Source organism: Leiobunum rupestre, chromosome 7, assembly GCF_980474605.1.
Source record: "Leiobunum rupestre chromosome 7, qqLeiRupe1.1.hap1, whole genome shotgun sequence".
Lineage (NCBI taxonomy): Eukaryota > Metazoa > Arthropoda > Arachnida > Opiliones > Sclerosomatidae > Leiobunum > Leiobunum rupestre.
Window position 1 is genome coordinate 15,844,227 of NC_143390.1, and position 27,852 is coordinate 15,872,078.

Below are 27,852 nucleotides of genomic sequence, written 5' to 3' on the forward strand. Positions count from 1 at the left end.
CCCATCCATCAACCCAAGCCTCTTACGCTACCTGCCCGTTATCTCCACCTCAATTCGTTCCCCTTACCTTCGTTGACCTCCAACGCCGTTCTCAGAGCTTCGATCGATAGATGAACGAATCCAAGAGAGAGAGAGAGAGAGAGAGAGAGAGAGAGAGAGAGAGAGAGAGAGAGAGACGAGAGTGGCTGAGAGGATATTTCTCTCCTGGTAGATGGTGCTAGTCGGGCAGGTGATAATATTTTTGGAACACAACAACCCATCGAGATCCGTAACTCCACTCTCTTTTTCCGCGTCGGATTTGACCCATAATTCGGACGCCCAGTTTCATCGCGGCCACACCTCCAGACATCCTCCTTATTTTGATGACTGTTTATAGCCCATACGCCCTTTTTTCCGCCTCGACTTTCGACACCTTTTATTTCTGATACTTTCAACATTGGCTTTAGTCGCCGCCATTTTGTGTCCAATCGAGCCTGTTAAAGGCTGTTCTATCCGTAATGACGAAAGTCGATTCATTATTTCACTGACAGATCTAATGATACAGTTGACGAGGGTGTGATAGTGCTAAGGCGATTTTGTCCAGATTATTAGCTAGTTTTCCATCTGGTTTCATTTTCTCTGTTTCTTCATTCTTGGTAAATTATTGTCAACGTCGTCTGAGATATTTATAAGGATGATAAAATTAGCGAATAAGTAGATTAGTCCATTGTGAAAAGCGATAAAAAAGCTAAACCCTTAACAAATTTTAAGAAATTTAAAAACTTACAAATAGCTCGTACCGATAGGTCTTCGAGCAAACATAAAGACGCGAATCTCGGACCAAATAGATCTTCGAGTGGAAAACTAAATTTAATTAAATAAAATAGCCAGAAATTCCAACGATAGACCGGTTTCGTCCTATTTGGGACTCATCAGTAGCGTTCGGGAAATCTGGATTGCGACTGTTACACCGAAAAGAGAAACTAAGCCTAAATATTAAAAATTTCAAAAAGAGTTGCATAGCAACGAAAAACCGAGAAGGGGGAGAGTGGTGGAGAATAGTATGTATGAAATGTTAAGTTAAAAGGAACCACCTATGGACTGCATTGCAAATTAGCTAATTTTATCATCGTTAACTTGAGATATTTATAGTTTCGGCCTAGTTTGGTGGTTTAAGAACACTTCACCCTGGAGCTCGAGTTTGCCCAAGCAAAGTTCTGTGTTTTATTTAAAAGTATCAAATGGTCGAAACCGTTTAACTGTGAACTCAGTCAATCGGGTAAGGAATCATGCGCAGCAGTATTCCTTGGTTAAAAAAATCAACTTGTATAATGGATACGGCCATCTTCGCAAGTCGGCCAATTCTGTGGACGACTGGACCAAATTTATTGACATGGCTGTCAAGGAAAACCCAGAGTGCTGTGGCGGATTGGTTAGCACTTTCGCCTCGCGGCAATATAAGCCGGATTTGATTCCATCTTGTGGCACTGGGTGAAAACTTGGAACAACTCCTTCTGCGTTGATTTTGAAAGCTCTCTGCCCGTTGGTTAAATGGTTTTTCTTCGATTTTTTTGGCTTCCTTTTTTCATAAAATCTGGGATAGGTTAAAGGGGAACGGCCAAATATGGCCTTATTTCCGTATCAAAAGATTAACAAGACGTTCAATATACTAACACGTACCTTTTTTTGTCTTGAAAAAATAGCTTTTGGCCCAAAAAGTTGAAACGAAAAATAACGCCAGGTGTTTGGGTTTGAATTTTCGCCGCCATCTTAGGGGCTGCCGCCAGCGCTGCTAACCCCGTATGAGCGATTTGCGAACTATCCTAACTTTTAAAATCGCGCAATTTAGGCTTAGGTTTCTTAAAACTGGAACATATTTTTTGCGTCTTCAGCAGCGCGCGCTTTTACGTAGTTTTTCTGTCTCACCGACTTCTCACCAGGTGTCGCGGCGGACGCGCGCTTTTCGATTTCCCGAAATTTCTTTATTTTATTAAAAATTAACCACTCAATATTTTTTGATGCGGTTTTCGCCATAAATTTTAGTTTTTAATGGGCTATAGGGCTATCTAACTGGTTAAAGCTTGACCGTTCCCCTTTAAAGGTAATAGTGAGTTTAGGAAGCTTTTGGCTAGCGTGCCATGAAGTACTTACCACAACGCTCCTACGCGTTGATTTCTTGGTATTATTATTCGTTTATTATTTATTTTATGTCGAATAAGGTTAAAAATGCAGTTTAATTTCTTGATTTTTGTCCCGATCTTTTGATTTATTTAAGATGATCAGACCCCTAGCCATTGAGGGGGCTCGGCCCCATCAAAAAAATCTGAGAGTGCCCCCTTAAAAATATCATTGTGCCCCTAGAAAAATATGAAAGCAAGCAAACGAAATCAATAAAAAATATCCTATTCACATATAATATTTAGTTAAGTCCAAGAATAATATGGCACGTAATCAAGTACAAATATTGATTGGACCAGAAGTAAATGAACCGAAGTTATCAGACTGCTATACTCCCCATGTTGGAGGCGTTTTCCTTATGAAGTTAAGTTTTTATGAAACTATTTTCATACATAGAAATAGCTATACCCACAATTCCCAAGTGCAATTTATCGCGTCAAATGGAAATTAGATTATATTTGACTCGATTTTCTCATCATAAGGAAAACGCCCTCCGATTCTGAGCGCGATTTCGATAACTAAGGTTAGTTTCCCGTACGGTGTCGTTGTTTATTCAGTTTTTCCCAAGTATATCGGCTCGCATGAGATTAATCAAGTTTTTGTAAGTCCAAGTATGAATAAATTTGTGGTAAATACACAAACAAATAAAGACGAAACTAATGTGATTTGAAATTCAACTTGCTTTTTATTTAAATTAAATTTATTTCTTTTTAAACTACGTGTTCCAAACTTCCAATGTCAAACGCCAGTGTGGCCCGTATGGACCTACAAGCTCATTTTAATAGGGCTTAGGAAAGAAATTGAGTTTTAAGGGTTGGTTTTAAAAATCCTGGCTACGGGTCTGAAGATGATGTTTCGGATATGTTTTGGATTGCCTATCATTATAATTAAATTCCTATGTCATTTTAAAACTAAATTTTAAAATTATTTTATTCTATTTATTTGTTTAAGCCCGCGAATTCATTTAACGGTTTCCTCCCTGTTACAAAAACAGATTTTGTATTTCAAAGGTACAATAAATATTCATTCAAGTCACATCGAAAACAACCAGTATTTATTTGATTTAGTAAATTTCGGGCTATAACGTCGTGCTTGAAATAAAAAAGCCTAACTTGATTTCTTATCAAGAACTCGTGCCCTCGTTACTCTCTTTCTCTCTTTCTGGGAAAAGAAGTCCGTGGTAGCGTGTCCATTACTGGTAGCGGTTGTAAAAAGCTTCGAAGAAATGAAGCTTTTTTCAGTATAGAGTAGGAGCAAGGAAAAGATATGAGAGACTTACTTACACTACGTGATATCATTAAAATACTTTTTTGGAATAAAAAGAAAAAACCTTGTCTTTTCTCTTACGTTCACCGTCGGTGGGCAAAGTACATTTCCTGGAAGATCTCGCTCTGCGCACTTATTCCTTCCGTGGTAATACCGTTCCGGAAACGAAGTCGCGTATTATCAAATGGAACTGGGATAGTCCCTACCTTAATAAATAGCGTATAGCTCCACGAAGCGACATCTATTAGTTGACAATGGAACTAAGAATCGAAACCAAAAAAAGAACACGTGTTTTCGTTTTTCAATTACCGGTGCCGTACAGGCCCTAATAGTCGCGTTGTACTTTTCGCTCGGTAGCCATGGAAACCGTGATATCCCAATACTCTACTATATAGCTCTTAAAGGGGAACGGTCAAGCATTAACCTGTTAGATAGCCCTATGCAGTAGCGTAGCCAGGATTTTGTTTCGGAGGGGGGGGGCACAAAAAAAGTAAAAAAATAAAAATATTTGTACGTACGACCATACGTTTTCCCCCGTGACCCCCCTCCTGGCTACGCCACTGGCCCTATGGCCCGGTAAAAACTCAAATTTATGGCGAAAACCGCATCAAAAAATATTAAGCGGTTAATATTTAATAAAATAAAGAAATTTCGGGAAATTGAAAAGCGCGCGTCCGCTGCGACACCTGGTGAGAAATCGGTGAGACACTCCTAAATTGCGCGATTTCAAAAGTTGGGATAGTTCGCAAATCGCTCACTAAGGTCGTGCTGGCGCTAGCGATACACCTTAAGATGGTGGCGAAAATTCAAACTAAATACTTGGCCTTATTTTGCGTTTCAACTTTTTGGGCACAAAACAATTTTTTCAAGACAAAATAAGATACGTGTAAGTATATTGAACGTCTTGTTGATCTTTTGATATGCAAATATGGCGATATTTGCAAAAGCTTGGCCGTTCCCCTTTAAGTATTGTGAAGATAACGACTTATTTATAATCTTTGAAGTCAGTTTCCCAAATAGCTTAATCGCTTTATTTTAGCTACTTGAGTAACTTTAAAGGGTTTCTTATTAACGACGTGAAAGGAAACTGAGATCGTGTACAGGAAGTAAGGTATTAAAAATCTCCTAACACGCACTTCCGTTAATCTAATAAGGTTTAAACGCCTTACCCTACACGCACCCACGGTTTTAATTGAATATTTCTCGAGGCAACTTACTAACCAACCTAATTTTTCAAAGAAGGAAAAAAAAATTGATCAAAGAAGGGAAAAAAATTATCCAATTTTACAAATTAAAATACAATGTATCTAAAAAAAGTGGGTATATAAAAAATTAAGATCCCGTGTTAAATCTAATTATAACAATTTGAAGTGGGAACGGAATTTAACATTCTGAGCGGGGTACGCTGTCGAAACCCGACCTTGGCTTTCTGTTGCATATCTCGGATTCATATTTTTGGGCCAAAGGAGGGGGACGGGGTTCAAGGGGAGGACATTTTGGATCTCTCTTCTCCAGAATTTCCCCCGGGGAGTGATGTCAGGAGGTCAGGGATAATCTTATTTTTAGAAAATATTTCATCTTAGTAGAAGGAAAGGCGGGATAAATGGAGGGGGGTTGATCTTAATGCTTCTTTTGGGGGATGGCAGGGGGGCGAGAGGGGACATTTTTGATAAATCGAATGCCAGAAGGTTGCAGCCGAAGAGACGCGACCGTGATCCTCGGAGGAGGATGGGCGGAGGCTCAAGATGAGACGATGGGGACGGATGCGGAAGAGAAGGAGGAGTGGGGACGCGGATGGGGGCAATTAAAGTTTGCTAATTCCTAAACTATAGTTACATTAACGACATTTTTAAAACCTCGTCTTTGGTCGGTTTCCTTCCCGCCCTTCGGAGAGCCCACCCCATCAAAATTAGGGTGAAAAGTTTAATATTTTTACTTTTCCATCACATTTGATTTATGTTATTAGAATAGAAAGCGAAAATTTTCCATATATATTAGAGTTGTTTTAATAATTGAAGGACATTCTTTAACAAATTAATGTACACTTGTAATTGATGTCCAACTTTTTACGTTTAGAAAACTTATCTCGATCTGAAATTAGCAAAATATTCTGATAATGCGGTTTTGTCATTTAGCGAGGCAAATTCTTTTGAGGGGTAATGTATATTTTTTATTCTGATGTGAATTAATTTTATTAATTACATATTATCATAAGTAACATAATAAACTTAAGTATGACACTTCTTATTTACCCAATGCAATTTTTTTAATGATAGTCTGTTTCGTCAATGACCACGTAAACCATTAAGTACCGACGGCGAACTGCTCCTAGTATTTGGAAGATGCCACCGGTCCGCCGGCATCCTTTTCGATGGACCAGCCAAGGCCTATTGAAAATTGAAATTCTTTCAAAAGTGTAAATAACGCTTACTTTTGGAAAATATTGATGAATTATTGAAACGGAAGATAAAAATCACTATTAAAAACACTAGCTCCATTTCCGAAGTTAGTTTTTTTCGAATTTCCAAGCTAAACGCGTGTACGCCCGTATTTCTCGCCACTAAATTACCAAACTATTTAGCAAAGGGAAAGAGTCTGAAACTTCCTATTTCGCAATCACTCCACGACAGACTAGCATTATCCGAATTCGTTCTGTACCATACCAATATTTATTATGTTACTTATGATATTATATATATAATATTATCGATTTGAAGTGTGAAACATCTTATTGAGCCTGACACTCCAAACGCCATTACTTTTGTTTGGTGTGGGTTATTTTTTAGCCCAACCCTGTATATGAAAGAATTTGGGCTGTACGTTTAAAAATTACCCCTCGGGGGGAGGCTAGGTCGTTTTCGGGCTAAAACGAGAAAGGATACATTTTAAGCAAGACCAACCAACCAACGAACCTTTTAAAAAATATATAAAATAAAGCTTTTTAAAAAAGCGCCCTCTATAGGAGCCAAACTAAAGTAGCCCAGACGTCGCCGCATATTATTAAAGTCAATTTCATACACCATCTACTACGGTACTTGAAAAAAAAAAGATTTTTGCGTCGTCAACGAAAAATAACCGCTCGTTTTGCTGATATATTTCGAGTGCGCCAGAACGCTGTAAGCGATATTATGATAGCATTATAATAAAATAGCGATGCATCTCCGTTACGAAACTATACCTTATAAATCGCGGGTTACAAAAAATAACTCTGATTATCGATTTTACACTCTGTAGAATTTTCTTATTTATTCCGATGAAAAGAATCGATATTCGAATGTTTCTGTAATGTGGCTCTCCATATTTTTGGTTATCCGGTTCATCAGGGTATACTGATAAATAGGGTCCCACAAAACCTTCAGAAATTCATCCATCAGATTTCAGGGGGTGACCGCGGGGACGACCCCTGGCGGAATTCGAAAGAACTATTTCGGGCTCTTTTTTAAACGCGATTCAACTTGGGGTTTTCGGATACGCTACAAGAATTGGATTTTTCATTCGGTTCTCCTAGAGAGAGAGAGATGGCGCTGGTAACGTTGCCCCATCTTTCTCTAGACTACGCGATTTTATTTCTTGGAATATAAAGTATTCTCGTCTCGAGATGGGACCTTCGAGAATTATGGTGGCCATTTCTTTTTATTCGAACTTCTTTTCGAAATAAAACCCGTCATTGGTGTTATACTTCCATTAATAATATTCCCTTTTCTCCCAGTGATGTATGGAGTATGAAACATTGATATTGCGATTGCGTTTATTTTGTAAAAATAACCATCGAAGATACTTGCACTTTGATAAAACGGCGCAAGACGAAACTACAACGAAAAGGCAAAGCCAGAGTTTCAAAGGTCGGTTGCGCTGAAATAAAAAATAGGTAGACACTACTAAGAAATTTATAATATATTTGTTAAATCCAGGCCATAAAAATTGACCATGGCTAGAGGCAATTTTCAATAACGCGAATTTACATCACGAATGTATCACTCCTCTTCACGATGTAAAATGGCGTATTTTCCGGTAAATTCGCGGAAGGATACACCGCATCACGAGTGTATTACTCCTCGTCTGCGGTAGAACGCGCACCTGTCGTTCAAGAGGACTCGGGTTCGAATCCCGGCCGATCAAAAAATTATACTACACCCAATGACAAAAAGAGGGCGCTTTTGGAAAAACCTTTTCCCTGATTCTAAGAAACTGGGTACGCAGTGATTACCCTTTGCCCCGAAAATGCGAACGCGTTCGCAGGCCTGACAGACAGACCCACCCACAGACAGACAGACACGGTGGTTGTATAATCCCTCCTAGGGTACAAAGTCCCCTCGGAGAGGTAAAAATTACGAATAACAGTCTCGATATTCGTTTCACGCGTCTTTTGGTATTTGATCTAATATCGAATAACATTTCTATTGTTCGGTCTTTATTATTCGGCGAAAATTTTGAAAATCTAGACTGTTATTCCCGCCTGGCCCATCAGCCTGTATCACCTCATAGCTGTCTATGGAGAGGGTGAAGCCAAAGCCGGTTTAGGGGGGAAGGAATATCTATGGTAGAGCTCTCACTTGACGGTTGACGGCTAGAATAAAGAATCTACAGGGCAATTCTATATAAAAGAACGTAGGTCATTGGTCAGTTGGCTCTCGGCAGATATTTTTTTGTGTGTACAGATAGTTAGTTTTTTATTTACGTCATAGGTCACCTATGATGTCATAATGTTGTAAATCGGAAAATATTCCGTAGTTTTCCGGGAAAAAAAGTTTTTGCGTCATTTTTTGGAATCGGAGAGTAAAACTAAACCTCTTGACTAGCTTTAAACTGATTACCAATGTAACACTATTAATGTTTTGCAGTTTTTTTACAGTTATTATACATTTTCCGCAATTCGAAAACATTTCCGAAAAAGTTTCTGGAAATTTTTCCGCATTTTATTTATCCGGAAAATTAACAACACTACATAATTCAGTTCTACTATTTAGATATTAAAATTTAAAATATTTTGACTATTAGACCTGTTATTAGACTAATATTTGGGCCTATATTCGACCAATATTCGACCCAATATTCGACGAGTATTCGATAAGGTAGTATTTGGATTAAGCCTAACTATTCGGTAATTGGTACGAAAACTACTATTCGTTTCGGTATTTGATTAGAAACTTTTTAAGTATTCGATATTCGTCTCGATAGGCTAAAAGTGCTATTCGCCCAGCCTTATTTATACTTTAGGACAAATGTTCACAATTTCTTACTTCTCTTACTTGATCCGTGAGCACCATGGTCTTAGTTCTCTCCCATCACGATAGGTGGAAGGAAAGACGTAAGTGTTAGGGAGCCAATGAAATATCGGTTCAATTTGATTGGACTTCTGAGAGGAGGAGCAACAGCGTAGTTTATCTCCCTAAGTATAAAGAAATTCTTTCTGGATTTGAAGGAATTCATTAGGGTATTTCCATTTGAGTTAGCATTATACACGAGCTATATTTTAGTTTACGTTGTAATCTTAAAAGCCAATAATCGTAGTAAGGATCATTAAGAGGTTATGTTACAATATTACTACGCGCACCATTACTTTTAAACAACGCGAGGCAACGAAGGAATTCCGAAATGTATAATACGTCTAATTATTTCTGGCCATTATTTAGAAACGCGCTCGTTCTTTGTAAGTGTCTTTGTTCTCTTAATTCTGATTACTGGGGCCCGAGTTTCTCGTTAGGCGACAGGCTGGGACCCCTTCCCATTCAAAGACGTGTTGTCTTCCAAATAAGTTAACTCTCAAAAGTCCAAAAGCAAACTAAAGACCACACCACGCCGTCCCAAATTTAACTCTCTCTCTCTCTCTCTCTCTCTCTCTCTCTCTTTCTCTCTCTCTCTCTGGCTGCATTGCTCGGTGGTCTTATGTCACGAATAAAGAAGAGGATGAGCGTGGAGAGGAGCGTGTTTTGGATCTTGGGAGAGAAGCTCCCTCTCGTGGGAGCCATCCGCGTTCACACGTCACATCCCCTCCGCGCGCTCTCGAGACAGCAGTACGTGACTTTCTCGTCTTAGGGAGGATAAATATCCTCCTTAAATTCACCGTATTATCCACACTAATCTCTCCATGGGTTCAAGTACTAATTAGACAAGTTTTCTCCGCCGAACACCGGGGTCTAGCGTGTTGGACCCCTTTACGGGCGTTTGGTCAATTTATTGGTCTATTCTAGTTATTATCGATACATAATTAATAAGGGGGGTATTTTTCTCGGAAGATGGCGCCATTGATTAGTGGCTGGCGCCTAACAGACGACCCGTCTCATTTGTCATTGGTCGTTGGCGAGACTCTCGTATTTTTCCCTTTCCCGGGTACAACGTTCCGAAAGGGGATCAATTTCGATCTTTGTTTGTGTCTCACAGGCGGGGTCACACATGTTCGATCCCTGCCTTTTCTTCCTGCGCTTTTTTTTTGTCTTTTATCTCCGCAAGAGGGAGCTTAAAGACGCCAAAAGATCGCGACGCAACAGGGATAAAAGAATAAGTTAGGCGAGAAGGGCGACGGACAAGATAGAGAGATTGAGAAAAAAAATAACAATGACACAATGACATCCATTTCCATCTCTTGAAACGTGTGTTTCGCCCTCTCCCCCTTTTTAACCCTAATCTTCTTCCCTCCCCCTTTTAACCTCCCCCCATCTCAGCCCCCTTTGAAAAAGTCAAAACTATAAATTATTCAAAACACAGTGTGTCGAGGATTCAAATTTATTTCGGCAGACTTGCGCCTTGCAATTTGTTCCCCGCGTGATAAACAACGCGTTGCGAGATTTGTGGAGCAGGATTTACAATGGATAACTAATGTGTGGGGATTTGAAATGGCAGAAATGTAAATCATTTTCTTTAAGAAATGGAAACTTTTCATTGGGTTTGGGGGAAATTGTAGGATAATTCATTTATTTTCTGACGGCGGGGTAAAGAATTATGGATGACTTTATTATGGAAGATGACTTGGCGTTTTTAATAAAACGTCATCGTGATTAGTTGTATTTGTTTTGTTAAAAATTGTATTTATAAAATGCGCCATGGGAAGGTCTTTGTTCTCTTAGTAAATACCTTGGTTATTGATTTATTTTCCCAAAAAAATCGATTTATTTTATTTAAATCGGATTTTTGTTTTATTCTTTTTTAACATTTAATAACTGTTCTTCTCAATTTAATCACTAATTGTAATTTAGTAGTAGCCTCCCCACTGGTTAAAGGGGACTTTCTTCGAGTTCTTCGGTTTCCCATTTCCATTAAACCTTGTAGAGGTTAACGGATAGTAAGTATAAGAAGCTGTTGACTCGCGTGGCACGAAGGGCTTTCCACCACCCTCCTACGCATTGTAACCCGGCCACCTGATTTAAAGGCATTAAAAGTCGCTAACTGCATTGGGCCTAAGGTCGTGTCTTGCGTATTAGCCTAACTGATTATTATAATTATTAATATTATTATTAGTTTGCTCTAAATTGGAACTACCTTTTTCCATTTTCATAAATACATTTAAGTGTAATAAGCGATTTAATCAATTTCTCTAATAATTATTTGTTTTCAATCGCGTTTTAAATTACTTATTTAAATCAGAGAATCCTAGTAAATGACACAGGTCAGTTCTCAAATTATTTTGAATATATATACTGATTTAAAGAACGTATATTTTGGAGATATCAATTGATTTAAAGAACGGTTATTTTGGAGATATCAATTGATTTAAAGAACGGTTATTTTGGAGATATCAATTGATTTAAAGAACGTATATTTTGGAGATATCAATTACTTTAAAGAACGATTATTTTGGAGATATCAATTGATTTAAAGAACGGTTATTTTGGAGGTATCAATTGATTTAAAGAACGGTAATTTTGGAGGTATCAATTGATTTAAAGAACGGTTATTTTGGAGGTATCAATTGATTTAAAGAAAGGTTATTTTGGAGATATCAATTGATTTAAAGAACGTTTATTTTGGAGATATCAATTGATTTAAAGAACGTATATTTTGGAGATATCAATTGATTTAAAGAACGGTTATTTTGGAGATATCAATTGATTTAAAGAACGGTTATTTTGGAGGTATCAATTGATTTAAAGAACGGTAATTTTAGAGGTATCAATTGATTTAAAGAACGGTTATTTTGGAGGTATCAATTGATTTAAAGAACGGTTATTTTGGAGATATCAATTGATTTAAAGAACGGTTATTTTGGAGGTATAAATTGATTTAAACAGCGGTAATTTTGGAGGTTTCAATTGATTTAAATAACGGTTATTTTGGAGGTATCAATTGATTTAAAGAACGGTTATTTTGGAGCTAAATGCATCAATTGATTAAAAGAACGGTTATTTTGGAGGTAAATGCATCAATTGATTAAAAGAACGGTTATTTTGGAGGTAAATGCATCAATTGATTAAAAGAACGTTTATTTTGGAGGTTTACACACACTGCAGAGCAGGCATACGTTTGTTCACATACTGTTGCTTTTGTATAAATGTTTGTAATATCAGCTTGTGCCGGCACTTGGCGTCGGCCTACTGACCTACTTGCAGTCTGTCCTCTGCTTTCAGAGTCCGTGGCTATCGTCAAGATGAGCCCTAGGAAGGGCGACGAAGAAGACGTCACGCAACCTTCGAGGGAAGTGAAGAACATCAAATATTGGGTCACCAAAAGTCAGTACCGTCTTCTACTTTCATCAAGAATGACTTATACCCTTGTTTACTCAAATTGAAGCTAGTCGGGCTCCCTGCGGGGTTACGTCGCTCCTCTTTCGCCGTCTTAAAATATAAATTAGTTTCTTCACGGGCCTACTTGTTATTAGTTGTTTTTATCATTCCAGCCGCATTTTCTAATTCATTATTTTGGTTTTATCTCTTTTATCTCGTTCGTCGGTTGCGCTTTCGCGGTGATGGTTCGATGAGCGCAGTCGGTACTGTCTTCCGGAGAGTCAGGCAGGTTAAGAAGCGAAGGAAGAGTAGCTTCGGTTCCGGCTTTTCTTCACTGGGTGAGTAGCGAACATTTTTCTTCTCTTTCAGCGCCATCTACTCGAGCGAAAATTAATTTATTTCGCCCGCGACTATACCTCTCGACTCTCTCCCCACGGGCACAATGCCCGTTAGTCAGGGGTATAAAGAAAATTGAATTAGTCTTTTCTTCCCAAACTTGTAACGTTATTTATACCGTCTTTTGTCCCTCTGGTGGAGGGTGAAAAAACAACTCTCTTATATTTGGGAATGAGCGAAGGTGGAAAGGATAACCTTTTTGTCCCCTTGTACTCGGACCGTTGACGTTGAAGTTGATCCAATAGCAATTGGAGGACTCGATAAGAGAAAAATAATTTTGCGCAATCATTGAATTCGACGCTACAAATCGGTTCTCCTTCTTTTGTAACGGTCGCGCGCCGGATAAAAAAAAGAAAAAAGCTAATCGCCACTTTCTGGAAGACGACAAAAAGCTCGACCTTTGGAGAATTTATATTAGTTTCTTTCATCCACGCTAGGGGTCTCTATCCCCTATTCGTAACAACATTCGAGGACAGAGATTCCGAGGGAGGGAGGAGAGGAGTGAACGCGCGTGGGGGGGGGGCGATTCTATTTTTAGCTTCCCCAATCGATGATATTGTATCATCAAAGACGTTCCTCGAGAAGTCCATTTCTCCATCCTCCTGGCCATTATTTAGCTCTCCCGTCATCCTCCGGCGCTTCTCTCTCTCCATCCTCGCATCTCGCCTCATCCTCTTAGCGAGCGAGCTTCTTACTTCGATATTTCACTTAAAAAGGGATGTTGATAAAAATTAACTGGAGAGGGCGCCGTATACTTCTATTTACTCTGGTAAATTGGAGGATGGCTGAAGATAAATTAGTTCTCTCCGCTTTCGTTGCGGCGCACCCTATGCTTCTAGTCTGTTACCAAGGTAGACCATGGCCAGTGGCGTAGCTAGGGAGGGCGGCCCACCCTGGGTGCCACCCGTTTGGACCTGATTGGGAGGTGACACCCGACCGTGGAAAAAATAAAAACTTCCACAAACTAGACACTAGTAAGTAGCACACCGTGATATCCGCCCCGGGTGTCACCCATGCTAGCTACGCCACAAGCCATGGCCTACCTTCTAGTGCCTTGAAAATATATAAAAAAACACATTAATTCTACAAAGGTGAGGCAAAATAATGAAAAATAAGTGATAACTTTCAACGGTTAACTTTTTACTGCTCGAAAATTAATTTATTTTGAGGGTGGATTACCACATTTTGCTAGCTTTTATCAAAATATAAGGAATCCCAAAATCCTTCTAAGGGGTTCAATCGAATCAAATTAGGGGGGTTCCAGGTACTTCGCCTACCTTCCCAGAACATCCCGGCATCGTCATTGGCTGGCAAATATAATAATAATAATAATCAGCTTGGCTAATACCCAAGGCATCTAATTCCGTGACCCTGCTTGTCGCCTTTGACAGGGGAGCATGCGTTCCACCTTCAACAAATACAAGAAGAACTTCCAAGTACAATCTAGGTACCAATAAAAAATTACTTGATAACGTGGAAAATAGTAATAATAATCAGCTAGGCTGATACCCAAGGCACCACCATAGGCCTAAGTCATCAGGCGACTTTTAATGCCTTAAATTGGGTGGCCGGGTTACAATGCGTAGGAGAGTGGTGGAAAACGCTTCAAGACCACCCGACCAGGGTTGGAAAAAACCCGGCAAAAACAGGTTTTTGCCGGGACATGTGGGAAAAACTGGTAAAAACCGGAAAAAATGGAATAAATGGAAAAAACCGGAAAAAAGTGGAATAAATGGAAAAAACCGGAAAAAAGTGGAAAAATCTCTTTTCATGCTAAATTAATAATTGATATATCTATTAAGTAACTAATTTCTTCATTGCAAATAGGAGAGATGAAAAAAGGCCAGAAGAAGAGTGAATAGAATAGAACAATATCACTGCTATTATTATTTTTTTTTTAATTTTGCCACTAGAGGTGGAAAAGACCATGGAAAAATCTAGTTTTTTCCACCCGGTTTTTTCCACCCTTGGCAAAATCTAGCCAACCCTGCACCCGACCCAACAGCTCCCTACACTAACTATTACCGCTAACCTCTATAGGTTTTTATGGAAAGGGGAAACCCCTTTAACCAGTAGAGAGAGAGGTTTCTAGGTATGGTTAATTACCTAGCAAAATTTATACCAGAGTATTCAGAATGCACAGCACGATTACGTCAATTGCTATCCCCGAAGATAGAATTTCATTGGAATTCAAACTTCCAAACCGATTTTCATTATATAATAAATATAATTACAAGAGCACCAGTTTTAACATTCTACAGCTAGTGAAACCGACTATTATATCGGTGGATTCAAGCAGTTACGGAGTGGGTGCAGTTACGCTGCAGGAGGGACAACCAATATAATATGCATCTATGACGTTATCGCCAACTCAAAGACCGTATGCACTAATCGAGAAGGAACTACTTGCCGTACTATATGCGTGTAAACACTTCCATTTCTACATAGCCACAACTAATATCACGGTACATCTTAAATAAACCATTTAACCTACTTTCACCGACATTACAACGCGTGACTCTGTGATTTAGCCAGATACAACCCTGATATATGTAGTGGGAACGCAACTTCACATCAAGAGCTCCACAGTATCTTACTCTACTAGTTACATGGAAGGATCGTGTGCCACAATTTACGGGTTAATTTCATTATCCGCGACCAAGAGGCTACAAAAAGCGATAAAATATTGCAACAATTAATGCAGTATGTCAGAGAAGGCTGGTCAAGATATAAAGACCAAGTATGGTCAAAAGTAATATGGGCTTATTGGCCAACTCAAGAAGAACTCTGTAGAAGTGATGACTTATTATACCGTGGTGATCGGCTCAGGGCCGGCCCTACCATAGGGCGAATGGAGCGGCCGCTCCAGGCACCAAGTCTTAGTTGTAAATAAAAATAAAGGAAAAAATATTTTTATATTGGGGAAAAACAAGGGGGCGCCATAATCGGATCTCGCTCCATCCTAAAACTTGCCTCGGGCCGGCACTGTCATCGGCTCATAGTTCCAGATCTATTAAAAGTAGACGAAAGCATGTCTAAATATATATTGGTCAAGTATGACCACTGACATAACACAATATGTACTTACCTGTCCATTATGCTGTTAGAAAAGCCGTGCTAATGCGTAAAGACCATTGCAGGCGACACCAATCCCACCGCTACCCTGGCATACAGTAGGGACTGATTTGTTTAAACACAAGTCCTACTTGTAGATTACTACTCAAAATACATCGAGACGCATGAACTGTAATAAAATTTATGACTCCGCACTTTACGGGACATGGAATGCCGCGACGACTTATTTCAGACAATGGTTCATATACTTTGGTTTTTGGTGAAATGGGGCGTTTAACATGTTACCTCTAGTCATATTTTCCACAAAGTAACGGGATGTCGGAGCGTAGTGTGCAAACATTGAAAAAAGGGGGATTCAGCCCCAATGACGTTTTAATGGGTAGAAATGTGCGTACGCCAAATGATATCACTCAGAAATCGTTACTACTACATTATGATACAAAAGCCATTAACAATGCACTGGTTAAAAGGCAACAAGACATGGTCTTCTATCGATCCAGACTTCCACAAAAACAATTAGAGCCATTATACCAGGGAGACAATGTCTGGTTTTATACGGAACGAAGGCCATAATCATGAAGGTGGGGAAGAACCCTGAATCGTATATCATTAAAACATACAAGTCTTCAAGAGAACGAGAGTAAATCTACGGTTGAGAGTACAACCAATCCTACCAAAGATGGCCAAACAGAAAGAAAGTGGTAAATCATTACAAGAACCGACTTTAAGAAATCAAATACAACGACCAGTATATCCGGTTGCAAACAGAGGTTTACCACAAGAAGTAGCGAAAACGGCCATACTCCACACAGGGGTGGATACCTCCAGAGAGGTCATGAAGTCACCGAACCTGATTAGAACTCATGACGACAGACGGAAACGAATTGGGGAACAGACTGATACAGAAAGTTATCACTTTCCAGGTTTAGAGGAGACAAGTGCACAAGAGATAAATGACATTAGATCAGAGGATTACAGCGAACGAGACTGCACTGTGCACATACGCACGCAGTATCCAAGCCAGAAAGTACTCAAGCGACCATCTCCGAGAAGGAAACCAACTCCACCACCGACTCTACCACACAGATGTTTGGTAGCCCAAGGAGAACCATACCCGTATCAATAGAATCTGATCAGGAAGTGATAGTTTCATCAAGAGGAAGAGTAATTAAGAGGAAAAAGCAATTATCTATTTAAAAAAACTTGTAATAATGTTTGTATTATGTTTTGTACCCGCGAGAGAAGGCGTTGCTGACAAGGAGACATCCCGAAGTGTAACCCACGGGTTTTGTTCAAACTCGGGGGATTGGTAGACCTTCATGTAACTTGAAAAATCCTAAAGGGAATTTATTCAATGGGCAACCGTTTTGCCATGGCAACGAAAAATGTTTTTGACAACAACAAATGGAAATTTTCCCATTGAAATTAACATGCGATTCTGACCGATTCCTAGGACCGCCCCTGTGAAAATTTTTTACAAATTTCAAAATTTTGTAAATGCGAAAAATAGAAAAAATAGATAAAAATTGACAAAAAACATCAAAATTGAACAACTTTTGATCAATTTGAGATAAAAATCCCATGTTGTTTTCAATGGGAAAACTTAATATTTTGTGTTGTCAAAAACATTTTTCGTTGCCATGGCAAAACGGTTGCCCATTGAATAAATTCCCTTTAGGATTTTTCATGATACATGAAGGTCTACCAATCCCCGAGTTTGAAGACAGACTTGACTGAAGAAGTGACAATGTAACATCATTACTAATTATTTTCGTAAATAAATAATTAACTTAATACCGAAGTACTTATTTCTTTATGGCATTTAATAAACAAGGCAACAAACATAACGCAGGGTTGGAACTTTTTTTATTTTTCTAATAAAAAATAAAATAATCGATTTTTTATATAAATTGGATTTTATTGAATTTATTGATTTTTTTATTTTATTGATTATATTGAATTAATGGAATTTATTGATTTAATAGGCCTTTCTAAAAAGTAACATTGGCCTTATTGTTTAGATGTATCGGGCGCATCACTCGTGACGTAGAAGTGACGTTTTACTTTGATAGCCAATATAGACGCTAGCATCTAGGAGCAACAAACACAACACCCCACACAAGTAGAACGCAACCCGTCAAAAGTCGTGGATTTCCTTGTGTACACTTTTCATTGGCTAGACGCTTTAGCGCCTGCTGCCGTTGGAAGGGGAAAATTCGGTAATTGCCTCCCCCCTCCCCCCCCCCGCCTGTAAAACGTTCAGCGTAAAGGCTCGTGACGCTCGTCCAATGAAATTCGTACACAACCCTTCGTTAACGTGTTTAAAGGCTAGCTGCGTTCTCCTTGTGTTTGTGGCTCCTAGCTAGCATAAACTCTATTTATGTCTTATTCAACTTGTTAAAAAAAATCCACGCGCGTAAATGGGCTCGAGCGATTTCGCGCGTGCTCCCTGAAATACAAAAAATACGCGAGCCTTTTACCCTAAAATATTAAAGAGCGCGTGGAATATTTTAACAAGTTAATTAAAATTCGACGAGTCGCCCTTTTTATAAAGATCTAACCTTCAAAACTGAACTGAACTCCTACGTATGATCGTATCTCGTGACGAAAGCTATACATTAAAACAAGTTCGGAAAGCGTAATGGCTTTATATACAGGCTTATTGATTATATTGATTTTTTTGAATTTATTGATTTTTTTGAATTTATTGATTTTTTTGAATTTATTGATTTTTTGAATTTATTGATTTTATTGGTTTGATTGATTTTATTGGTTTGATTGATTTTATTTTATTTATGGGTTTTATTGATTTTATACAATTAATGGCCCTTTTCCTGAATTAATGGCCCTTTTCCTGAATTAAGGGCTCTTTTTTCCGAATTAATGGCCCTTTTCCGGAATTAATGGCCCTTTTCCGGAATTAAGGGCTCTTTTTCTGAATTAATGGCCCTTTTCCTAAATTAATGGCCCTTTTCCTAAATTAATTGCCCTTTTCCTGAATGAAGGGCTCTTTTTCCGAATTAATGGCTCTTTTCCTGAATTAAGGGCTCTTTTTCCGAATTAAGGGCTCTTTTTCCTAGTTAATGGCCCTTTTCCTAAATTAAGGGCTCTTTTTCCGAATTAATGACTCTTTTCCTGAATTAATGGCTCTTTTTCCGAATTAATGGCCCTTTTCCTGTATAATTAACGGATATTCTAACTTTTATTAATTAGATAATCTTGAATTAAATGAAATTTTAAATAACTTTTTAATATTTTAGTTTTCTCAGATTTCCTATATATTTTATTTCTTAAGAAACGTTTTTTTTTTCAATTTTTTATTCCTCCATTGAAATAAATTGTGTTTTAAATCATAATTTAAATCAATTGATTTAAATCAGCCAACCCTGGTTATTTCCAATACGTGACAGAGTAAGTAGACGCCCATAGAAAAAACACTGCAGACAACAATCCGGAAATAAAGTTATCCTATAATATATTTTATAAATGGTAGGCGTACTATTTATTTTGTTATTGCTGGTTGTAGAAGGTAAAGAAAGGAAGAAACCTTTTGTCGCTAAATCCGAATAGAAACTTCTTTCAAGAAAATATGTTCTAGATTAATGGTCGAAAGGCATTTAAATAGGGCTCCACTGATCGACGAAATAGTCGATCTGTCGTCATCGTTTTATGATTACATCTCAGGCAAACAAAATAAAAAAGTGAAAATGCTATTCTCGAAAGTGCTGAATGGAAGGTGGTTGAGACGGTGCTCTTAACCCAATCCATCAGCTCCACCTCGAATGAGGCGACATCCTTCTGGCAACCTACTTTTTGGCACTTCCATTTCGCCCTTGTCCAATTTTCTAGGTTCCTCCCCCCGGCGTTCGCTCGCTCCCATCACCCTGACCTCTATTGATCAATCTAACTCCCTTTTCCTCTTTCGACAACATTGGCCCACCTCCATCCCCATCTTAATCTTCATCCAGCATCATTTATTCCTCCCTTCCACCCACGCGCGCGCGCGGAGATAGTCTAAAAACGATTTTCTCCGCTTTTCGCCCAATTTAAAAGTTGCAATCTATTCACCTCGCCGATCAATTGATGTCTTTAGGCGGGGATGTCCTACGTTAAGGAATCGCATTTATCTCCTATAAGACCTCGTGGTATATTCACTGGCACGTTTAGCGCCATCTGTACTTAAATTTCGGAGAATTGTTAATTGTATGTGGTCGTAAATAACGTGGGAATTTAGGTCTTAGAGATACTTTTAAGATTTTCACGCTCGCTTGTAGTGGGTAAGATCCGCTTCCGCTACAAGTTACCTAGGAAGAAAATAGAAGCTAACGATAGTAGCGGAAATTTTCAAAATTTCGCGGGTTTTTCAAGCGAAAGCGAAAAATTATTTTAAAGTAGGAAATTTACTGTACAGGGTGTTAACTAAAAAACGATACAGGGCCATTAACTCAAAATGTAATTTAACTAGGAATTTCAACTTTTCAGGACACATAGAACACGTTGGGGGTCACTTAAAATGGAAATTTCCATGCCCTTGAATTATGTTTCAAGGTCATTCAAAATTTATCTCGAAAACCATTAAAGATACAAAGCTGGTTTCAATAAGAAACGTGTTCACATTTTAAGACTAAATAGCTTTGGGCCCACCTAATTTGACCAATAAAAAGTCGAGGGATTTTAGACAAAAACCGTTAGTTCGCGATGAAAATAATGTACCAGGTTGAAAGGTTAATAACTCGTAAAGTACTCACGCTAGAGTATCAAAATTTGTTAGACATACTCATCTGGTAGGGGTTTTTAGAATTTTCAAACTCGGATGACCTTTAACTCATAGTTCAAGGACATTCAAAGTTATCTCGAAAAAAAATTGGATTTAGAGAAATGGTTCCAATTTGACCACCTGCACGATCTATGTGTCTTGAAAATTTCAAAATCCTAGCTAAAACACCCTGTACCGTTTTTTAGTTAGCACCCTGTATTGCGTATATAGCTTTAATATTATTTTTCCCAACGCGAAGTCGGGCGATACAATCCACTCGTTTGTTTCGCTGAAGTAGCTTCGACAGCGATCCTATAAAGAACCCAAATTATTTTTCGTCCAGATGAGATTGGCGTTATGAGAGAGAGAGAGGGAACGGCGCGCGCTGGAGAACTACCGAAGCGCTCGCGACGGAGAAAAGGAGAAACTTCCACGGAGAGCGAAGGAGAGAGAGAGAGAGAAAGTAGAGGCTGCGATGAAGTGGACTTTTATTTCGCGCCTCTAGCGGAAGAAAGTAGAAGTGAGAGGAAAAGATGTTATAAAAATCCGGGATTGCTCTTTTGGAATAACAGATAGCGCGACCGGCGTCGGAGGACGAATTAAAGGGAGGCGGCAACCTGGCGCGAAAACGCGGGTCTTTCAAATGCCAAAAAAGGCACGACGATAGTTACGAGAATAAAATCCTATTATGCACTGCCTTGATCTATAGCGTACGCTTTTAACCACGGTTTTTCATCTTTAGAGCGTTGCAATTAAGTAAGCTTCGAATAGCACTCAAAAGTAAAATATGGCTACTCCAAATCCCTCTCTTTTATCGTTATTGAACGGTAGCGCCATCTATGTAACATAATCTTAAATAAATTTTTGCAGAAAATAATAAATTTTTATCTTGAGTAAATATAGGCATAATCTTAAATAAATTTTTGCTGAAAAAAAAAGTTTATGTTGAGTAAATATAGACATAATTTTAAATAATTTTTTTACAGAAAATAATTAATTTTTACGTTAAGTAAACATAGACAATTTTAAATAAATTATTTCAGAAAATAATTAATTTTTACTTTGAGTAAAGAATAAAGATAGACAATTTTATATAATTTTTTTACAGAAAATAACTAATTTTTACGTTCAGTAAAGATAGACATAATTTTAAATAATTTTTTACAGAAAATAATTTTTACATTAAGTAAAGTTAGACATAAATAAATTTTTACCGAAAATAATTAATTTTTACGTTGAGTAAAGATAGACATAATTTGATATATATTTTTACAGAAAATATTTAATTTTTACGTTATAAAAGTAAATAATTTTATTACATTATTTTCATAATTAATAGTTTATTTTTTCACGAGCTTTTATTTATCTACAATAGAGGTCACTATTGACAGATCGACATAAAATCCCATACTGATTTATTACGCGTTAAAAGTAACCATGTTTTAACTTTCATTTAAATACAGTGTGGGAAAAAGAGATACTATAACTCCCTATTCTCTATATATTATCGGCGTTTTAGCTTTTTTTTACGACAGCAGCTAGGTATACGTTAGTCTCCCGCTGAATCCGATAGATGGCAATAAGGTAGGCGCATTTTCGTATTGTCGCTCGCTTAACAACTGGTGTAAAAATGTCATTCGAGTCTGCCAAACTTTCTGGTCGTTTCTTTTCTTTGGCCTCGCTATTTCGTTTCTGGTAATGGCGCTGGAGATAACAGTGGCGTGTGCCTCTCTAATGGTCCCCCCCTTTTTTTCCCGCCCCCTCTCATCTTCCAACCGCGAGCCTACATTTTGTGTCCCTCCGCCGATCGTTCTCCATCCGTTCTTGGCAGTCGGGAATTTTTTCCCATCTTTCTGTTTTTCTGGGCCTTTTTCTGTCGGGGGCCGTGAGCGAATTGGAATCGCGATAAGGACTTTATTATTTCATAGGCCAACATCAGAAATTCCGGCAGCTCGTTCGTTTTTTGCTTTTCTTTTATGGCAAATATTTCCTTTCCGTCTGCTGTTGCTGGATACGATTTAAGATTTTTTGCCCTTTTACTGCAATCCTTTTTTTTTTGGTTCTACCACGCCGGTTGTAGTTTTTCTAGCTCTATCGTTTGTCCTTATTTTGTTGAGATAGAGGACGTGCAGTGTACGTTATGGATCAAAGACAACCGGTTATCAGGGAACTCGATAAAAAATTCGTTTATTAAATTCAAGAAATCTGAAAATTTACACTTTTAAACATATTGTAATTAAAAAGTTAAAATGTAGACGTTATTAAAAATGTCGATACAAATATAAATATTTTTATTGAAACAATTGGAAATTGTAATTCACAGATAATTAATTGGGGCTTAAAAGTGTAAATTTTTAAGTTTTCTTTTTAATAAAATAACTATAATTTACTCTTCTACTAATAATCACCTTAGGCCCAAGTCATCTAGTGGTGGCTGTTAGCAAGCCTTTCATGCTACGCTAGTCAACAACACTTACTGTTACCGTTAACCTCAGCAAATTTTTATGGGAAAAGGGAAACCGAAGAACTAGGGGGAAATCCCCTTAAAACAACGTCGGAGAGGAAGGCAGGAGGAGGGGAGATTATCATCGTTGATTGGTTGGCGACATTTTGGTCTTTTGTATATTTTATATGACCAAAACATAGTCGAGTGACTAAGCCTACTTTTACGCAATGTTTGAAATTAATTAAAAAGGTAATTTAATCGATTAATCCAGAAATTTTAAAAATAGAATGTAATCGATTAAAAGTTGTGACCCTAATTTTGGTATTAATTTTCCATCTAGAAATCCTTAGACATTTCCGTTAATTATATATTTGCGTAATCCTCTTTTGAACAAATTATTTCAATTTATTATTGTCGTAGACATCAATTTTAATTATGAAATGTAATGCAACATTTAAATTAATAATTCTGACTCTAGTTTTGCGCTAGGGGACAAATTATTTTAATTTATTATAAATTAATAATTCTGACTCAAGTTTTGCGCTAGGGGTTGCTCTACTGCAATTTACAGATACGTAGGTGTATAATTTTAATTGTGTACCGCAGGCAGGTGCGTCCAAAAAAATAAGTCAATTTGTCATTTTGCAATCGCACCGAGCTAACACCAGAATCGATAAACCACTCTTTCATAATTTTCCTCGTCGCCAGATGGCGTTTTCCCTCCATTAAATCTTACGGTGGCTCTCGTATTTTCCCCACCACGTCCCGTTTCGTACGTCATTTCTATATCGAAAAAAATCTATAACTCATCTATTGCATTTTATGGCTAGACCTAAAATAACGGTGATATTTACAATCGAAAATATTTATCAGATATTCACCTACTGTACTGGCTAGAGAAATTATTTATCCGTTAATTAACCTTGGTCATTATTTACGTTCCGGATGAATTAGAATCGTTTTATCGCTCCAACATTCGTTTACCATAACGATCTAGTAATTCTAGTTCTGATCTAAATGAGATAGGAAACAGCTTTCCAGAAAACGCTTGAGAAAATCAATGGAAAAGATCAATGGAGAAAAGACGTATGTTACGCCCCTGGTGGTGCTCTTCTGAACTGTACACAACTCTAATGTGGTTGGAACACTTCTACAGGCGTTTTAACCTATTTTTGACCTATTAAATTATTAAATTAATTGCGATTAATTTTCGAAATTGGAGATTGTGTTAAATCATACCGTATCGATTACGCTGTTCTACCGGATTGATCGATATATCGATCGATCGATATTGTGACGGGGGGGGGGCGAGGGGAAATCGTGTATTTATAGTAAAAATCGTTGTAAATAACCTATTAATGGAAACGGGGGACAATGGTGAAAAACATTTTGCCGATGTCTATTATAAAAGCTTTCCGAACAAAACTAAATAAAACTGTACTTTAAGGTCTCGGCAGGTGGCGTTGTATTCTTAGATAAAGCGTTTGAGTAGAGGTTTCGATCGATATGAGCGGTATTTACAAGCTAAGTCGCTCTGGGGTTCGCGTGTTATTTTTGATACGAAAGTATTCGACCGTATATGTATATCACTTTCTTTAAATGTAACTGGGTCGAAAATGAATACTTACATTTATTTTCGTTTATAAAGAAGTTTTATAAGATTTGGTATTAGAGTTTTTATAGTATTTTTTACATGTACTTAGCCCCTCATTAATTTGACCTTTGACATTATCGTTCATCACAATGTCTAAAGATTGGTGCCTTGGGTATTAGCCTAGCTGATGATGATGATTATTATTATTATTATTATTATTATTATTATTATTATTATTATATTACGCACGTTACCACAATATAGATTTAAGTACACTGTTAAAAATAAAGGTTTATTCGAAGCCATTTAGGTACTAAAAAAGGTCTAATAATTTAGTTTAGACTAATTTTACTCTTTCATGTTGAATACAATACCATTTGGGGTATTGAAAGGGAATAAGCCCTAAGACTTAACCTTTTCCAGTCCTGGTGGTAAAGGTATAAAAAAGTTATGTTCTTACATTTAATACTTTTGAATACCCATTTAATTCCCTTAAACGAAGAAAAAATATATATGGATACATTTCGAGACTAGTATTTGAATACTAGGTTATTTCCTTTTTGAATATTTTCTTTAAAATAAGATAATGCGAATATTTAACAGCAGTTGAATCTTTAATTACAGAATTTAAATATAGGGATATTGATTAAGGCGTCCAACTATGCGTACCCAAATATGGGTGCCCAGCAATTTTTGTTATATCTATATCAAATACCGAAATACTTAATGATATTTTGCGTTTTGCAACACTCTTTGTTCCGCTAATTCTGGAACGCTTTGTGGACTATTGCCCCCGGCTGAAAACCAGATTAATCTGGCCGTCTTAATGGTTAGTATATTAAGTCGTATTGAATAATTAAAAAAAAAGTAAGGACCTAAAAAGGACTGAAAATATAGTTTAAAAGGTCTAACTTCTTACTATTTATGAAGTAAAATAGATTTAAAAAAAGTGTAAAAGAAGTATTTAAACACTCCACAAAAGATCTCAATTTGGAGAGCAGAAGGTTTAAGGTGGAAGACTACAGTGGCCATTGTCTAATTTCGCGCTATTTCAAGCTGAACTCTTTTAATTTTGTATTTTTACTTATAAAATTAATATTTATGTGTAAAACAGCCTCTTGTTTAGTGATTAAAATAATTTTGACAATTTTAAATTTAAAAGTAATTAAGTTATTACGTTTTAATTCGGACCCCCGGAGCTAAAAAAGTTAGGCAAGCGCTCAAACTACCCTTTAGTTAGGACCTTATATCTCGTTAACTATTAATATTAGAATTATCAAAATTATTTTAAGCACTAGAGGAAGGTTCAGCCTAATAAGAAAAATATAATTCAATTATGTAATTGTTAAAACAGAAACGTTCAGCTTGAACGAATAAGAGGCTTTTACTGTATTCTTCCCCCTTAAATGTTCTTCGGTAATGCCCTGAATGGTTTTAAATATTAAAAAATTTTCTTAACCACTTTAGAGGTCTAAAATAAGACCTTTATTTCTAACAGTGTGGTTGATTGGGTGCAGCTTTAGTGACCCGAATCGATATCTTAAAGCATTGACAAAAAAAGGTTTCGATTATAATTTGGGAAAAAATGGAGATACGTTGTAAGTGAGATAGAGTATTAGATCTTTGGGCAAGCTTAACACGTTTTAGGCGGAGTCACCGCGAAAGAACTCAATTTCTGTTGCTGCAGTTTCAACTTTCTTTTACTCCAAGACTTTCGAGCCCTCGTCGTGAACCATTTCCGAAATTTATGAACCCAAGTTCATTACTTACGTAATAGACATCATTTATTTTAAATTTTGACCACCGAAAATTATTGGTAATATTTCTATTACGTTTTCAAGCTTATTATAATCAATCTCTCTGTCTCAGTAATCCGGTTTCTATGGAAACTATAGTTTTAAAAAGTTCTTTCCATCGTATGACTGTCGTGTTGTTTCTTCCTGACCACTGCGCTGCCGTGCAAAGCACAAAAGCATTAACGAACAAATTTTCGATTTACAGATTTTGGTTTTATTTCACCTTATTTTATACGTTAAATTCAATTTTGAACTAATTTTCGAATTTAAAATTTTTGTTCTTAGAGAAATGACTTGTTGCAAAACGCATTATTTTAGGTTTTTGCATTATTTTCAAACCAAAAACGCATTAATGTGTTTATTTTTTTAAAAAGTCAAATCAAGACGCATTTTTTTCGCGTTTTAAGACATAAATAGTCCAACATATACGTGGTAAAAAGCATTTATTAATGATATTTCTGAAATATCGTTTGGCCTGTAAATTGTTTAGTACCAGAATATAATTTGAGTTGAAAAGTCCAAGTCTACTATATAAACTTGAAAGAAGTAAGTTGGGGTATCTTAAGACAAAGAAAGTTTGAATTTCGCGGGTTTTCTCTATATTTTGGTTTTGGTCGTTAATGCTTTTGTGCTTTGCACGGCAGTGCGAGTGTTCGGATCAAATTAATTCTGTACAGTATATTGTAGAGGTATAAAATGTCGGTCTATTTTTTATTATTATTAATCGACTTCCGGTGTGAGCCACGCCCTGTTAGAGGGGTATAAACCCCAACCCCCCCCCCCTCACCAAACCGGACTTCCTAATTTCGCCCTGTGCATTATCAGGAAATGTTACGCGTGATCGTACTGCGAATTTACAAGCGAGGTGATATACGGTCAGGTGAATTTATTGTGAAACTTTAAAGTAAAATTATGTTTGCATTATTTTAATTAAAATTGCTAATTTCAAAACGTTTGTCACTTTAAAATTAATTTTAATGACAAGCTAGTGTTAGGTGCTAATGCCCATTTTTAGGTGTGTTAAAACAGTTACACGAAGCCAACTTACACCCGAATTAAAAATGATAGAAGAACGTCACGCACAAGGAAACCAAATAAATGTTCCAGAAGAAAAACTTAAAGGGGAAAGGCCAAGCTTTTCCAAATGTGGCCTTATTTCTGTTTCAAAAGATTAACAAGACGTTCAATATACTAACACGTACCTTTTTTGTCTTGAAAAAATAGCTTTTGGCCCAAAAAGTTGAAACGAAAAAACACGCCAGGTGTTTGGGTTTGAATTTTCGCCGCCATCTTAGGGGCTGCCGCCAGCGCCCCTAACCCCATATGATTGATTTGCGAACTATCCTAACTTTTAAAATGGAGCAATTTAGGCTTAGATCTCTTATAACTGGAACGCGCCGCGCGTGCGAAACAAATTTTTTGCGTCTTCAGCAGCGCGCGCTTTTACGTTGTTTTTCCGTCTCACCGACTTCTCACCAGGTGTCGCGGCGGACGCACGCTTTTCGATTTCCCGAAATTTCTTTATTTTATTAAAAATTAACCACTCAATATTTTTTGATGCGGTTTTCGCCATAAATTTTAGTTTTTAATTAGCTATAGGGCTATCTAACTGGTTAAAGCTTGACCGTTCCCCTTTAAGTGAAGGTCTTACCTTAAAGAAGCTAATGAAGTTCAAATTAAAATGTACTATGTTATTCTTTACAACAATA

At 37.3% G+C, this 27,852-nt stretch overlaps 1 protein-coding gene across 2 annotated transcripts in view; it reads left to right on the top strand.

The window, feature by feature from the left end:
• Positions 1-27,852, top strand: part of LOC149934897 (Kv channel-interacting protein 4-like) — a 141,501-nt gene that overhangs the window by 88,998 nt on the left and 24,651 nt on the right. Inside the window, exons 2-3 of one of the 2 annotated variants that reach the window (XM_090181122.1) lie at positions 11,967-12,086; positions 12,341-12,418. In XM_090181122.1, the coding sequence (XP_090037248.1) occupies positions 11,967-12,086; positions 12,341-12,418 (198 nt within the window). The remainder of the gene's footprint in view (positions 1-11,966; positions 12,087-12,340; positions 12,419-27,852) is intronic. The other variant, XM_090181123.1, reaches the window with a different exon arrangement.